At 44.5% G+C, this 16,915-nt stretch overlaps 1 protein-coding gene across 1 annotated transcript in view; it reads right to left on the bottom strand.

The window, feature by feature from the left end:
- SPG7 (SPG7 matrix AAA peptidase subunit, paraplegin) overlaps positions 1–16,915 on the bottom strand; it is a 49,584-nt gene that overhangs the window by 14,487 nt on the left and 18,182 nt on the right. The window contains exons 7-13 of the mRNA XM_082270747.1: positions 15,545–15,670; positions 13,069–13,231; positions 8,708–8,881; positions 6,731–6,855; positions 6,534–6,636; positions 4,646–4,756; positions 1,167–1,282 (exon numbers count right to left, since the gene is read on the bottom strand). Of these exons, the coding sequence (XP_082126873.1) occupies positions 1,167–1,282; positions 4,646–4,756; positions 6,534–6,636; positions 6,731–6,855; positions 8,708–8,881; positions 13,069–13,231; positions 15,545–15,670 (918 nt within the window). The remainder of the gene's footprint in view (positions 1–1,166; positions 1,283–4,645; positions 4,757–6,533; positions 6,637–6,730; positions 6,856–8,707; positions 8,882–13,068; positions 13,232–15,544; positions 15,671–16,915) is intronic.

The raw sequence follows: 16,915 nt of genomic DNA, 5'->3' as shown, positions 1-16,915 counted from the left end.
TCATCCTGAAGCGCATTTGGGAGGTCAAGCACTGATGTTGGATGAAAAGGCCTGGCTTGCAGTCTCCACTGTAATTCATCCCAAAGGTGTTCTATCAGGTTGAGATCGGGACTCTGTGCAGGCCAGTCAAGTTCCTCCATCCCAAATTCGCTCATCCATGTTTTTTGGACCTTGCTTTGTGCACTGGCCCAAATCATTTGGTGGAGGGGGGATTATGGTGTGGGGTTGTTTTTCAGGGGTTGGGATTGGCCCCTTAGTTCCAGTGAAGGGAACTCTTAAGGTGTCAGCATACCAAGACATTTTGGACAATTTCATGCTCCCAACTTTGTGGGAGGAGTTTGGGGATGGCCCCTTCCTGTTCCAACATAACCGCCCACTAGTGCACAGGGTAAGAGTCGTACCCTGAAGAAGTCACGTGACTAGTGACGCAACGCGTAGGATCAGCCAGTGACGTCAGCTTCGTCTGTCCACAGTGTGATCCGTGTTGGGTGGTGGGGAATTGTAGCTGCACATGAAATGTAGAGATGAGGATCATATGAGGTTTAATGTCTAAATAAAATCATACCCAGTCTGATTCATGAGGAGGATACCAGGGGAACCATAGGACTCCCCCAGGTGGATTGGCTTACTATATACTGCACATTACTTTAGTTCTGCAGGTGAGCACACACTGCACTCAAAGGTGGACACCTGGTGGATGATTTTAGCACATTGAGCACTGAATTTTTTTTTTTTGAAGAAGCACTGCATGTCAAAAGTGATTAACGGGTGCACTATTCATTGGGTAATACTCTTCCCAATACGTTGTCATTCGTTATCTATTTGTATGAACTCATTCACACCTACCTTGGATTTACTGCAGGGTGCACGATTGGCACATATGTATATGCTTATATACTTTTATTAGCTGTGCGAGTTTGAATATGCTTTTGCAAATTGATTAGCACTTTTATTTTTATTCTCATCTTTCATTATATTCAGAATAGTGCATCACCTTCACATAATTAAAGAAACACGGTGCCGTATAGCAAGAAATGCCCTGGTAATGAAGGGGGGAGGGGGTAAATATTCCGGAGGACAAGTGGATAAAGATTGAACACATAAGTGATTTTGTTAGTATTTTCCATCAATCTGGAACTGTAGAACAGTATACATGTTATCCTCACCTTCAACACAGCTTCAGTGTTTTCTAGCAGCCACCCCACCAGGGCATGTCCAGACTCATGATACGCTACCACACGCCTCTCCTCCTTTGACATGATCTTGCTTTTCTTGACGGTACCTGCAGGAAAACAGTAAAGAGATGAATAAATGTTTTCCCCAATAGCAGCCCTGCTTCTTGGGACTACAGGAACTGCCTACACCTCGCCCCTCTCCATCCTACACCTCGCCCCTCTCCAGCCTACACCTCGCCCCTCTCCAGCCTACACCTCGCCCCTCTCCAGCCTACACCTCGACCCTCTCCAGCCTACTCCTCGCCCCTCTCCATCCTACACCTCGCCCCTCTCCATCCTACACTCCTACTCCTCGCCCCTCTCCATCCTACACCTCGCCCCTCTCCATCCTACACCTCGCCCCTCTCCATCCTACACCTCGCCCCTCTCCATCCTACACCTCGCCCCTCTCCATCCTACACCTCGCCCCTCTCCATTCTACTCCTCGCCCCTCTCCATCCTACTCCTCGCCCCTCTCCATCCTACTCCTCGCCCCTCTCCATCCTACTCCTCGCCATCCTACACCTCGCCCCTCGCCATCCTACACCTCGCCCCTCGCCATCCTACACCTCGCCCCTCGCCATCCTACACCTCGCCCCTCGCCATCCTACACCTCGCCCCTCTCCATCCTACACCTCGCCCCTCTCCATCCTACACCTCGCCCCTCTCTAGCCTACTCCTCGCCCCTCTCTAGCCTACTCCACAAGTGTACATTGATTTTTTTTTTTTTTTTTTTAACAAAACAATGCTGACTCCCAAGAGCCTGCCTAAACACTGCATGTAGGAAAAGGGCTCTTGGGAGATGTAGTTCTGAGGGCATGCTCACATTAACAGGAAATGAGCTATCCCTGCAAGAATTTTTAAGCGCGAGGATATCACAGGGAGTGATAAAAGCCGTTTCTTGCTACAAGAGCAAAATAGGAGACAAAAAAAAAAAATACTGGGACATTATCCAGAGGGGGGAAGTTTTGAGGTAAATTTACAAATCCTGCAAACTGTTATAACCTTGCTGTGCATGTTCACAGAGATGGACTACAAGCGGCTTTGGCAGTAGGCAGCACACCTAAAGGAGAAGTTCAGGTTTTAAAATAGTAAACATTTTTTTGCAGGTAAAAAAATGTGCATTTATTATTTTTTGTTGCAGGAACCTGGAAAGCTTTGCACCAGCGATCAGCAGATGCTAGTTTCCCGCACACTGTCAGTGTATCTGTGTGTACATCCTGTACAGGTGAGCCGATACTCCCTGACAGGAACACTCAATGAACCACCAAGCTCCTCCACATTTGAGAACTACAAGATAACAGGCACTAAGGTTGCTGGGGCTTGTAGTTCATTCAGACACATGGATCCGTGTGTCTAAAGGACGCGGCCGTGTGGGCGGAGCCCCGCACGGCCACGCCGTTTTTCAGTGGCAGCTAGTATGGGGAACTTCTTCCTCTACTGCTGGCACAGGAAGGGGGGGGGGGGGAAGCAGGCTACGGCTGCAGCATTGGGAACATGTTACATGTTCCACCCTAAAATCAGGTGGAACATGTAACATGAAGCCAAAGGTGAACTTATCCTTTAAATCTTCCCATCAGTGATGCATAAGCCTCCCGCAAAGCCCTGACAAACTTGATTGACAGCTGCTGTAGTAGGGAGGATCATAGACAGCAGTGGAATGGAGAACAGGAGCTGCTAAAATTAGAACTTCTTAAACTGGCAGCAACATCGCCACTGTGGGTTCATACCCACCCATTGCCATGGCTATGCACAGCATGAAAAGCCAGGCACTGGTCATGTAACCAATGAATTGAACTACACAAAAATACACCTAAAGTGGTTCTAAAACCTTAAGATTTTCTCTGCATTAAAGGTAAAACACCACCTGTGCTGCAGGGTCCCCCCTTGTACTTACCTGAGCCCAATTTTGATCCAGCATTGTGCACGGGAACAATGGCTCTCTCTGTTCTCTCTCCCCCCAAAGTGCAGATTGAGCCATTGGCTCCTGCTGCTGTCAATCAAATCCTACGGCAAGGGAGCAGGGATTATGTTAATGGACGCAGGCAGTGGGGCTAACAACTGAACCCACAGGAGCACCCCCCCCCCCCCCAGCAAGCGGCTATCTGGGGGGGGGGGGGTACTCAGAAGGAGCCAGGAGAGTTGGAGGGGGACCCCAGAAAATGAGGATCGGGCCTGCTCTGTGCAAAAACCATTACACAGAGCAGGTAAGTAGAACATGCTTGCTATTTAAAGAAAAAAATAAAGGTTTAATATCACTTTAAAAATGTTTCTTAAAACACCTTTTTTTAAATAGACCGCCTAATTTATAGAATTAATATGTGTTAGTTATTAAAAGTGATGCCTCATATCTGCTTCAATTTGACTCTTGTCAAACAGAAAGAATATGGGGAAATTTCACCTTTCCCATTAGGCAGAAAATTATGAAAATCTATCAAATGAGGAAACAGGAGGCAAAAAAGTTGACAGAAGGGTGGAATGCCTCAGCACATTATCCACAGGTAAAAAAATAAATAAAAAAACAACTTTGGGTTGAGTTGGTTGTCATTTTTTATTAAAGCCTTCCTACTGCACTTAGAGTGGCGCCTATTTTCCTTTACAACAACCCTTTGATTGCCCCTGGTGTTAACCTCTTCCCTGCCAGTGTCATTAGTACAGTGACAGTGCATTCTTTTAGCACTGATTACTGTATTAATGTCACTGGTCCCCCCAAAAGTGTCAAAAATGTCAGTTATGGGTCCGATCTGTCCGCCGCAATGTCGCAGTCCTGCTAAAAATTGCAGATCGCCGCCATTACTAGTAAAAAAAAAAATACAAAAATAAAACTGACATAAATCTTTCCCCTAGTTTGTAGACGCGATAACTTTTGCGCAAACCAATCAATATACGCTTATTGGGATTTTTTTTTTTACCAAAAATATGTAGCCGAATACAAATTGGCCTAAAATAATGAAAAAATTTGATTTTTAATTTTTTTTTATTGGGAATGTTTTATAGCAGAAAGTGAAAAATATATTTTTTTTTTTTTCAGAATTGTCGCACTTTTTTTATTTATAACGCAAAAAACTTAAAATCAGGGTGATCAAATACCACCAAAAGAAACCTCTATTTGTGGGGAAAAAAGCACATCGATTTTATTTGGGTACAGCATCGCATTGCCGCGCAATTTTCAGTTAAAGTAAGGGTGGAATGTCTCAGCACATTATCCACCGGTAAAAAAATAAATAAAATAAAAAAAAAAAAACAACAACAACTTTGGGTTGAGTTGGTTGTTAATTTATAATACTAACCAGACCAGATGAGATCGGGCGTGTTCAGGGTGATGTGGCCACAATGCCATCCATGTCTGTATTGGGTTTGTTCTGTTCTCTATCAGTATGCACATAAATAGCTATACCTTCTATATAAATTGAGATGTATGTAACTCTTACCTGCAATCACTCTCTCCACAGCATACTCGAAGTTGGAGGTGTGCACGGACTGATGTCCCTCCCGTGCTGCGTGCAGAGCGGCCTCGTTACAAATATTAGCAATATCTGCTCCTAAAAGGGAGAGAGGTGCAGGTTTGCAATTACTACTTCAAAAAAGGTCTTTCCACCTAAAAGGTAAAGCTTAAAATTTAGGAATATTTCAGGGGACTGAAGTCACCCACTAGATTATATTCACTTCTAGGGATTCCAGGAATGAGATCTCACTGCCTCAGTTTCTGGCTCTTTTCCAGCTTATTTTGGGGTTCACATGCAGCAAGGAAGTCGTGACTCTCCCAATGGCTGAAACATTAGTGCAGGTACGGCAATTCAACAGCAAAAAATCTCACTACCAGTTTCACCAAGACAACAGGTTTAGCCTGCGGTCACACCGCGGGTGCGATTTAAAGTACAACTTCAGCACTACTTCTGTGAGATTTGGAACGATTTGATAAGACTTCAGTGCTACTTCAGTGACAGGGGCTGTCCCAGGGGCGTAACTACAGTGGTTGCAATTGCAACCGGGCCCCTTGCTCCAGGGGACCTGTGTGGCTTCCCTGTACAACTGGATAGGAGGGGCGGCAGGGGCAGTGTGACGGTATTACCCGTCACTGGGAGTGAAAGACTGATGGTCTGGATTGCTTCAAATGGGGTCTGTATTAACAAGTAATGCTAAAGTGTATTCCAGCTTCAATGTAAGAGAGACACACAGACTGTCACTGGCAGCCTTGTCCTATTGTTTGTGTATTGGGAGGGAATGTGGATTGTGCCGTCCCATTGTTAAATGTTAATGACCTCACATTGTTCGGTCCAGATGGCTAGATAATTAGTTCAGGTTAATTCTGTTCCTGTATACACTTTCATCTGCATATGCTACTGTAATTAGGCAGAGAGGAGAGATTGTGTACACTGTATGGGAGTGTAAAACTCTGTTTTCATTGGATTGTGAATATCATGTCCTATTCTCCACAAGGTCCACCTGGGTGGTAACCTTGTGGGGGAAAACTGTATAAAAGTCTGATTCTTGTTCAATAAAGTTTGAGTTCTAGTTCACCCTCAATCTAGAGTCCTGTCTCTTATTGGGGGAATCAGCTACAAGGGATTACTATGCTCTTCATTCTCCCTTAAATAATCACTAAGCTCTTGTAAGAGCTTGTTCCTGTGTCTGCTGCACTCTCTGGGGAAAGAGATGTTCACCCACTGAACCCTGTCTAGGTCCAGGGTGGGTAGGAGATGGTGAGACCCCAAACAAGCTGCAGCAGTTTGTGGGGTCTGAGGTGGTTATGGTGTTTGGTGGAGTGCTCGGAAGCCCTTGAGAAGCACTAGGAGCATCCGTCAACGGAGGTACCAGGCCGGGGTGCTGGTTGATCCGTTACAGGCAGCATGTAGAGAACTCCCTGTTCTTTTTTCCTCCTGTAGCTTCAGGAAGAAAATTGAGGAGATTGGTTCCGCTGTATGCTGCCCCCCCCACTCCTCCTATCCAGTTCACTTGTGTTCTACTGTCTCTGGGCAAAAAAAATAAATAAAAAAAATCGCACAGGTGATCAAATACCACCAAAAGAAAGCTCTATTTGTGGGGAAAAAAAAAGGACATCAATTTTATTTGGGTACAGCGTCGCTATTGTCCATTAAAGTAATGCAGTGCCGAATGACAAAAAACTGTATCGCAAAAAATGGCCTGGTCATGAAGGGGGGGGGGGGGGGGGGTAAAACTTCCAGGGCTGAAGTGATTAATGTAGGGGTGTATGTTTTTGTTCTTATGGGTAAAATTTCGCTTTAAGAACATTGAAATACTTGAATGACAATCGAATTAGGATTTTGAATTAGGATTTGGTTCGGATGGCACTCTTACCACTGAATCCGGGGGTAAGTTCTGCCAGACGCTGGGAGTAGAAGTTTCCCGGTTGAGTCAACTTCAAGCTCTTTAGGTGCTGCTCATAAATCTCTCTTCTCTCCTGGAATTTAGAGAGGAGCTTTGCTTCAGTCAAAAGGCACAAAACCTACGACTAGGAATAACGACATAAGATGGAATTATGGAATCCGACTCACCTGTAATGTGGGGAGATCGATGAAGATGTGTCTGTCCAGTCTTCCTGGCCGCATCAATGCGTTGTCCAGAACGTCAGCTCTGTTGGTGGAGGCGAGCACTATCACATGATCTGTGGTGCCCATACCTGGCAGAGACATCAGAAGACACAGACATTAAAGTGGGTGTAAACCTCTCCATATCCCCAGTGAAGTGACTGGCCTCAGGTAATAACACAGAGATGAAACACATCCTCCTAAATAAGTTGTACCTGTTTATCTGCGGTCTTATTTTCTCTACATCCGTTCAAAGTGCTGAATTTATAAGCTTGTCTGAGAGTTCAGAAAAATGGGGGCGGAGAGCTGAAGTTACACTTTGTACAGCTCAGTGAGGAGAGCTCTGAGAACTGATTGGAGGGGAGAAGAGGGAATGGGCACCCCTCCCCCCTACTCCCCCTTTCACACAGCACACAGGAACAGAGCTGAGGCTGTCAATCACAGGCTGTGTGCTGGAGCTCCCTCCCGTCACCTTTTATCTCTTAGTGTCAGAAAAACTTGTCAGAAGTGACTCATGCAGATAGCAGAGGAAGGAGGCAGCAGACAGAAATAACACTTCGGCTCGGTTCACACTGGGGCAAGTTGTCAGGCGACTTAGACGAACTATGTACATACATACAACTATGTAATTTTTTACCCTGCTGGAGCAAATGTAAATCATGCTTTGCTGGGGTTTTCAGCTTCCTCTGGATCAACTGCGGGTATAGGATTGTGTATATGGGATTGTATGGTTGGGGTGGGTATAGGATTGTGTATATGGGATTGTATGGTCGGGGCAGGTATAGGATTGTGTATATGGGATTGTATGGTCGGGGCAGGTATAGGATTGTGTATATGGGATTGTATGGTCGGGGCAGGTATAGGATTGTGTATATGGGATTGTATGGTCGGGGCAGGTATAGGATTGTGTATATGGTATTGTATGGTTGGGGAGGGTATAGGATTGTGTATATGGGATTGTATGGTTGAGGTGGGTATAGGATTGTGTATATGGGATTGTATGGTTGAGGTGGGTATAGGATTGTGTATATGGGATTGTATGGTTGAGGTGGGTATAGGATTGTGTATATGGGATTGCATGGTTGAGGTGGGTATAGGATTGTGTATATGGGATTGTATGGTTGAGGTGGGTATAGGATTGTGTATATGGGATTGTATGGTAGGGGAGGGTATAGGATTGTGTATATGGGATTGTATGGTTGGGGAGGGTATAGGATTGTGTATATGGGATTGTATGGTTGGGGAGGGTATAGGATTGTGTATATGGGATTGTATGGTAGGGGAGGGTATAGGATTGTGTATATGGGATTGTATGGTTGGGGAGGGTATAGGATTGTGTATATGGGATTGTATGGTTGAGGTGGGTATAGGATTGTGTATATGGGATTGTATGGTTGGGGCGGGTATAGGATTGTGTATATGTTATTGTATGGTTGGGGCGGGTATAGGATTGTGTATATGGGATTGTATGGTTGGGGTGGGTATAGGATTGTGTATATGGGATTGTATGGTTGAGGTGGGTATAGGATTGTGTATATGGGATTGTATGGTTGGGGTGGGTATAGGATTGTATATATGGGATTGTATGGTTGGGGCAGGCATAGGATTGTGTATATGGGATTGTATGGTTGGGGCGGGTATAGGATTGTGTATATGGGATTGTATGGTTGGGGCAGATATGGGATTGTATGGTTGGGGCGGGTATAGGATTGTGTATATGGGGTTGTATGGTTGGGTTTTCATTACTGTTTTTTATTGGTTGAGCCGGATGGACTTGTGTCTTTTTTCAACCTGACTCTGTAACAATGTAACAGATTTCTGGCATAAAGCTTATGATTGGTTTTGGTCCAATGGCAGATTTATACACAAAGTTGGTCGAATGATTAATGAATGGATACAAACTAAACCACATGATGAGCGGCTGTAATTGGGACGTCACCTCACCATCCATCTCTACCAGCAGCTGGTTCAGGGTTTGTTCCTCCTCAGTGTTGGAGAATGTAGACATGTTTGTGGATCTCTTCTTTCCTACGGCATCGATCTCATCAATGTAAACAATGCAGGGAGCTCGGGCGCGAGCTTCTTTGAAGAGGCTGCGCATGCGTGCCGCACCTAGACCTGATGGGACAGGGGAGACCAGAGAGGTAATGAGGCATTTACATGTTTACAGCAAATTAAAATAAATCTAAAAAACAATCCTAGCCTTTAGTTGGAGCTCCATACACATCAACAGGAAATTGAATTGGTCTATGGCAGAGATGAAAGGACAGTATGTAGAACAGCTTTTCCCAGCCAGGGTTCCGTGGATCTTGGGGTTCCTCCAAAGGTTGCTGGTTAGGGTTCTTTCACACAGGTTTTCTGCCCGGCAGAAGTTTTGCTCAGTAGGTATCGATCCGCCGATCCCCGCTGAGCAGGCTGATGACAGCTCTGTCTCCGCTCTGTGTGGGAGATCGAATGAAAACCGCCTGTCCATTTTCATCCGACCCGATCCTCCAGATGGATGGAAAATAGGGTCTCCATCTGTCCGGATTCACGGACAGGATCAGATCGGATAGCAGCGGGTGTCAGGGGACATGTCACCACTGACATCCGCTGCCCCATAGGGGGTGCATGGAGCATCCGATCCGGTCCGCCTGAAAAACTGACAGGGATCTGACCGGATCGGAAAGCCCGTGTGAAAGGGGCCTAAGGTTCGATTTCTAAAGCACTGTCCGTTATTAACCATTGCTGTGGCCTTTTTCAAAAATATCCTTTTTTTACACCCTTTGGGTTTATTTACTGAAGCTAGAGAGTGCAAAATTAGTCACAATTCTGCATATAAAACAATCAGCGTCCAGGTTTTATCGCTAAAGCTTAATTTACCACTTCTGGACTGGAAGGTTTTACCCCCTTAATGCAGGGCTCGACAAACCCCGGGCGCCAGGTTGCATTCGCGACTAGAATTAGCGACCTGGCGCCTGGGGTGCACTGCAGGAGGTGTCCTGTCCCTTTTCTGCCCCCCCACCCACTCACCGAGTGCACAGACTACCGCGCCATCCGATAATTGAAGCCTTCAGTCAAAGAACGGGGAACTGGCGCCCTCTTGGGTTGGCCAGGAGTTTGACAAGCAGTCACTAATGTCTGTCCTCAATGCTTGTCCATCTCCTTCCTAAGAGGAGATATGGGGAAAGTTTTTGCAGGCTTCGTCTCCCTGTCCACTTACCTTTGCTTAACCTCCCTGGCAGTATGATTCTTTCGGATTTTAGGTGCTGAAAGCGGTACAATTATTTTGCATGTAATTCTTAAGAATGAGCAGCCCAAACCAACTATTTACATAGGTTTTTTTTTTTTTACAGTGTGTTCTTCTTTATAACATCTCAGGTATGATAAAGTTTGAAACACAAAATCATAAATTATAATATAATAAAAAACAATAAATAATTTAATGTATGTATGCATGCATGCATGCATGTATGTATATATATATATATATATATATATATATATATATATATATATATATATATATATATATATATATACACACACAGTGGGTACGGAAAGTATTCAGACCCCCTTAAATTTTTCACTCTTTGTTATATTGCAGCCATTTGCTAAAATCATTTAGGTTCATTCTTCTTCCTCATGAATGTACACATAGCACCCCATACTGACAGAAAAACACAGAATTGTTGACATTGTTGCAGATTTATTAAAAAAGAAAAACTGAAATATCACATGGTCCTAAGTATTCAGACCCTTTGCTGTGACACTCATATATTTAACTCAGGTGCTTTCCATTTCTTCTGATCATCCTTGAGATGGTTCTACACCTTCATTTGAGTCCAGCTGTGTTTGATTATACTGATTGGACTTGATTAGGAAAGCCACACACCTGTCTATATAAGACCTTCCAGATCACAATGCATGTCAGAGCAAATGAGAATCATGAGGTCAAAATGAACTGCCTGAAGAGCTCAGAGACAGAATTGTGGCAAGGCACAGATCTGGCCAAGGTTACAAAAAGATTTCTGCTGCACTTAAGGTTCCTAAGAGCACAGTGGCCTCCATATTCCTCAAATGGAAGACATTTGGGACGACCAGAACCCTTCCTAGAGCTGGCCGTCCGGCCAAACTGAGCTATAGGGGGAGAAGAGCCTTGGTGAGAGAGGTAAAGAAGAACCCAAAGATCACTGTGGCTGAGCTCCAGAGATGCAGTCAGGAGATGGGAGAAAGTTGTAGAAAGTCAACCATCACTGCAGTCCTCCACCAGTCGGGGCTTTATGGCAGAGTGGCCCGACGGAAGCCTCTCCTCAGTGTAAGACACATGAAAGCCCGCATGGAGTTTGCTAAAAAACACCTGAAGGACTCCAAGATGGTGAGAAATAAGATTCTCTGGTCTGATGAGACCAAAATAGAACTTTTTGGCCTTAATTCTAAGCGGTATGTGTGGAGAAAACCAGGCACTGCTCATCACCTGTCCAATACAGTCCCAACAGTGAAGCATGGTGGTGGCAGCATCATGCTGTGGGGGTGTTTTTCAGCTGCAGGGACAGGACGACTGGTTGCAATCGAGGGAAAGATGAATGCGGCCAAGTACAGAGATATCCTGGACAAAAACCTTCTCCAGAGTGCTCTGGACCTAAGACTGGGCCGAAGGTTTACCTTCCAACAAGACAATGACCCTAAGCACACAGCTAAAATAACGAAGGAGTGGCTTCACAACAACTCCGTGACTGTTCTTGAATGGCCCAGCCTGAGCCCTGACTTAAACCCAATTGAGCATCTCTGGAGAGACCTAAAAATGTCTGTCCACCAACGTTTACCATCCAACCTGACAGAACTGGAGAGGATCTGCAAGGAGGAATGGCAGAGGATCCCCAAATCCAGGTGTGAAAGACTTGTTGCATCTTTCCCAAAAAGACTCCTGGCTGTATTAGATCAAAAGGGGGCTTCTACTAAATACTGAGCAAAGGGTCTGAATACTTAGGACCATGTGATATTTCAGTTTTTCTTTTTTAATAAATCTGCAACAATGTCAACAATTCTGTGTTTTTCTGTCAATATGGGGTGCTATGTGTACATTCATGAGGAAGAAGAATGAACTTAAATGATTTTAGCAAATGGCTGCAATATAACAAAGAGTGAAAAATTTAAGGGGGTCTGAATACTTTCCGTACCCACTGTATATATATATATATATTACAGTAAAACTGCAGGAAAGGGCACTGGGGGGGCAAACTAATGTGATTTTTTTTTTATTTTGCATTGTATCAGTGTGTTTTACATTTGAATTTGCCGCGTCGCAGGAGACGGAAGCCGGGGCATGGAGAGGATCGGGAGGAAGATCCGCCGCTAGACACTGCCGGGATACATCGCTGGATCCCGGTGACAAGGTAAGTAACCCCGCTTTCAGGATCCAGCGATGCTTCTGGCGGTACCCCAAGTGTGGCTCTGAAATTTAACCCCGAGCCACGCTCGGGAATACCGCTAAGAAGGTAAGTGGACAGGGAGTGTGGTTATCATTTATTTATTCTGTAAATTATTTAAAAAAAAAAAAATAAGAATTTTCTTATATATATATATATATATATATATATATATTTTTTTTTTCCTCATCGCCATGCCACAGCCAGAGGCCCCTTTCACACGGGCTGTCTGATGAGGTCCGCCTGTCGGTTTTTCAGGCAGACCTGATCAGACCCTTCAGTCTCCTCTATGGAGCAGTAATCTGCCGCCATCTCATCCTGTCCACCAAAAACAGACGGGAGGTGATTTTATTTTCTATCCATCCCGTGGATCGGATCAGATGGCATGGGATGGAAACAGACAGTCTGTTTCCATCCGATTGCGCTATAGAGGAGAGTGGGGTTCTAGTCGTCTTTATGTGTAAATTTAGTATGTTATTTTTTTGGAAATAAAGCTTGGTTTAAAAAAAAAAAAAAAAAAAAAACTGGCTCCTAACTTTTTTAGCTGGCTCCTAGATTTCAGGCAAATTTGTCAAGCCCTGCCTTAATGACCAGACAATTTTTTACAATTCGGCACTGCATTACTTTAACTGACAATTGCACAGTTGTGCGACGCTGTACCCAAATAAAATTAATTTTCCTTAACTGGAACCAATTCGTGAGTAGAATACTTACCACGTTTTACAACAATAAAGTCATGTTTTTAGGATAATGCACTAGGCCGCTGCGCCTTCCATCTTGTTTTGTGATATAAATTACAATATAATTAAGTAAACAGCATAAGACAGGGTGTGCACAGAGGAATTGTCAAGCCCAGTGCTGTGGGCCAATGAGCTCGTTTTCAAGCAATCGTCTTACCTCCGATCACCTCCACAAATTCTGAGCCGGCCATTGCCAGGAATGGCACCTGCGCTTCTGTAGCTACGGCCTTAGCAAGCAGAGTCTTCCCGCATCCTGGCGGCCCGAGAAGTAACGCGCCTTTAGGTACCTTAGCCCCCAAGTGTAGATATCGCTCTGGATTCTGCACATTAACATAAGAGTCAGAAGTTCAATCACATCAAGAGATCCTGAATATATCCTATATTATATATATTAGATCCTGTATATGGCAGAAATTTAATTATATAGACCAGCCTTTCTCAACCAGGGTTCCTCCACAAGGTTGCTTCCTCCACAAGGTTGCTAGGGGTTTCATGATCAATAGCCAACATATATATATATATATATATATATATATATATATATATACCCTTACCCTTTAAGGATTTAGAGAAGATCTGTAAAGAAGAGCGGACCAAAATCCCTCCTGAGATGTGTGCAAACCTGGTCACCATCTACAAGAAATGTCTGACCTCTGTGCTTCCAACAAGGGTTTCTCCACCAACTACTAAGGGGATCAAATACTTATTTTACTCACTGAACTGCAACTCCATTTATAACATTTGTATTATGTGTTTTTTCTGGATGTTTGGTTGATATTCCGTCTCTATCATATAAAGTACACCTATGATAAAAATTATACACCCGCCATTTCTATGTAAGTGGGCAAATTTACACAATCTGCAGGGGATCAAATCATTATTTTCTCTATATATATTATATATATATATATATATATTTTATATACATACATACACATATACATATACATACACACACACACACACACACATAAAAGAAAAGTTTAGGTTTGCTGATGCTTTGGTCCTGTATGCCCTAATACTGCAAGAAGAACTGTATACATGAATTTATTGTTTTTAACAGTGTTTTGTATTTTACTGATGTTACCCTTTATGGAATATAAATTGGTAATTTTGTTATTTTTGTGTTTTTTTCTTGCTGGCACATACAAAGTCCCATCCATGGTCTCCCTGCCTTGTTTTGCACTTAAAAATGGGGACGTTCTTCAATTTATACATAAAGGGATGGTGCCCACTGAGAAATAAGAAAATGGTATATATGTGTTGACAAAAACAGGACTTCTTTTATGTGTGTGTGTGTGTGTGTGTGTGTGTGTGTGTGTGTGTGTGTGTGTGTGTGTGTGTGTGTGTGTGTGTGTGTGTGTGTGTGTGTGTGTGTGTGTGTGTGTGGTGAACGGCACTCAGCCTTTTAGGAAAAAAAAAAAAAAAAGTCCAGGATTGCTGTGAATTTATTGAAATAAAAAAAAAAAATAATAATCTATACAAATATACAAAAATAGGAAGGTTCCATAACTGTTTTGGGCTAAAATTCGTTCATGCCCTTCTCCGGAGGGAGAAGATTGGAGGAAGATTTTTAATAAAAGGACTTCTCTTGTCATTAGTTACACTGCCTTTTTTGGGGGTGAATGGGTAGGGGGTACAATGTACCCCCTACTCATTCAAATAGGGAGGAGGTCTGGGATCTGGGGGGGCCCCCTTGTCACAGGGGGCGTCCAGATTCCTATAAGCCCCCTGCGCGCAGACCCCCACAACCACCGCCCAGGGTTGTCAGGAAGAGGCCTTTGTCCTCATCATTATGGGGACAAGGTGCTTTGGGGCCGGGGGGGTTCAGAGCCCCCCCCCCGCTCCAAAGCACCCACCCCCTCATGTTGACAGTGTGTGGCCAGGTATAGTCCAGGAGGGGGTGGGGCCGCTTGCTCCTCCCCTCCCCTTTCCTGACCTCTCGGGCTGCATGCTCGGATAAGGGTCTGGTATGGATTGCGGGAGCAACCCAAAGTCGTTATTTTCGACATAGGGCTCCCCTCAAAATCCATACCAGACCCAAAGGACTTGGTTTGGAACCTGGGGGGGACCTCCACGCCGGTTATTTTTCCCATTTTGGCATGGAGTTCCCCCTTAAGATCCTCAGAGCGCAAGTCGCACCACAAGTCGGATCATCCTGATCCGACTTGTGATGCGACTTCCATAGGGAACCATTGATTTTCACATAAAAAAAAAAAAAATGTATAACGTAGCTTAACGCTGTATAAGCAACATTAAGCAGCCTTTAGCAGCGTCAGATGTTTTATACAGCTCTGATGCTGGTCCTCAGAACGCACTGGCCCTGGGATTTTTTGCAGCTTGAAAACGCCTGTGCCACTTACAGCTGCAAAACGTCTGTGTGTGCATGAGGCCATAAGATAACATGGAAGGGTGTTTTTAAGCTGCAAAAAACGTCTGACGCTCCTAAAAAGCTGCAAAAATGCCCTGTGTGCCTGAGGCCTTAAGATCATGAGGGGGAATGGAGATCGCGATTCTTTTAACGAATAATCATGTAGCTCTAACTCTTTGTGAATTGATCCCACAGTGCTTTAGCTAACAAAGTGACAATCAGTGAGGATTGAACTATACTCATCACTACAGTTAAAAGTTACCTTTAGGTAATCCACAAATTCCTTAACTTCCATCTTAGCCTCATGCATCCCTGCAACATCTTTAAAGCTGATTCCTTTCCCAGAAGCTCCGTCTACAATGGTGAAACGAGCCAATTTCAGCTGATTCTGAAAAGAGAGAGATGTAACATTGAGTGCTCAGAAAATAAAGCTGAATGGCTCCAAAGACAATCATAAAGACAAATTGCATACGCCAAAAACGCCCCAGCATTGGCTGGTACTCAACACTCAAGGTGATCTTTGGCCTATTAGGTCTATGAAAGCCTAGACATGTCTTTTAGGCTCTTTTATGGGTTCCCATGAAGGCCTGAACATGTCTTTTAGGCTGGGTTTGCATACACTATATAACCAAAAGTATTGGGACGCCTGCCTTTACACACACATGAACTTTAATGACATCCCAGTCTTAGTCCGTAGGGTTCAATATTGAGTTGGCCCACCCTTTGCAGCTATAACAGCTTCAACTCTTCTGGGAAGGCTGTCCACAAGGTTTAGTAGTGTCTATGGGAATGTTTCACCATTCTTCCAGAAGCACATTCATGAGGTCAGACATTAATGTTGGACGAGAAGGCCTGGCTCACAGTCTGTGCTTTATTTAATCTCAAAGGTGTTCTATTGGGTTGAGGTCAGGCCAGTCAAGTTCCTCCACCCCAAACTCGCTCATCCATGTCTTTATGGACCTTGCTTTGTGCACTGGTGTGCAGTCATGTTGGAACAGGAAGGGGCCATCCCCAAACTCCTCCCACAAAGTTGGGAGCATGAAATTGTCCAAAAGGTCTTGGTATGCTGACACCTTAAGAGTTCCCTTCACTGGAACTAAGGGGCCAATCCCAACCCCAGAAAAACACCCCCACACCATAATCCCCCCCCTCCATCAAATGATTTGGACCGGTGCACCAAGCAAGGTCTATAAAGACATGGATGAGTGAGTTGGGCTTGGCCCTAAGTTCCAGTGAAGGGAACTCTTAAGGCGTCAGCATACCAAGACATTTTGGACAATTTCATGCTCCCAACTTTGTGGGAGGAGTTTGGGGATGGCCCCTTCCTGTTCCAACATGACTGCGCACCAGTGCACAAAGCAAGGTCCATAAAGACATGGATGAGCGAGTTTGGGGTGGAGGAACTTGACTGGCCTGCACAGAGTCCTGACCTCCACCCGATAGAACACCTTTGGGATGAATTAGAGCACAGACTGAGCCAGGCCTTCTTGCCCAATGTCAGTACCTGACCTCCCAAATGCGCTCCTGGAAGAATGGTGAAACATTCCCATAGACACTCCTAAACCTTGTGGACAGCCTTCCCAGAAGAGTTGAAGCGGTTATAGCTGCAAAGGGAGGGCCAACTCCATATTGA

This window comes from Pelophylax lessonae, assembly GCF_965119305.1.
Source record: "Pelophylax lessonae genome assembly, chromosome: 10".
Taxonomy (NCBI): Eukaryota; Metazoa; Chordata; class Amphibia; order Anura; family Ranidae; genus Pelophylax; species Pelophylax lessonae.
This window is presented reverse-complemented; position numbering and strand designations above follow the sequence as displayed.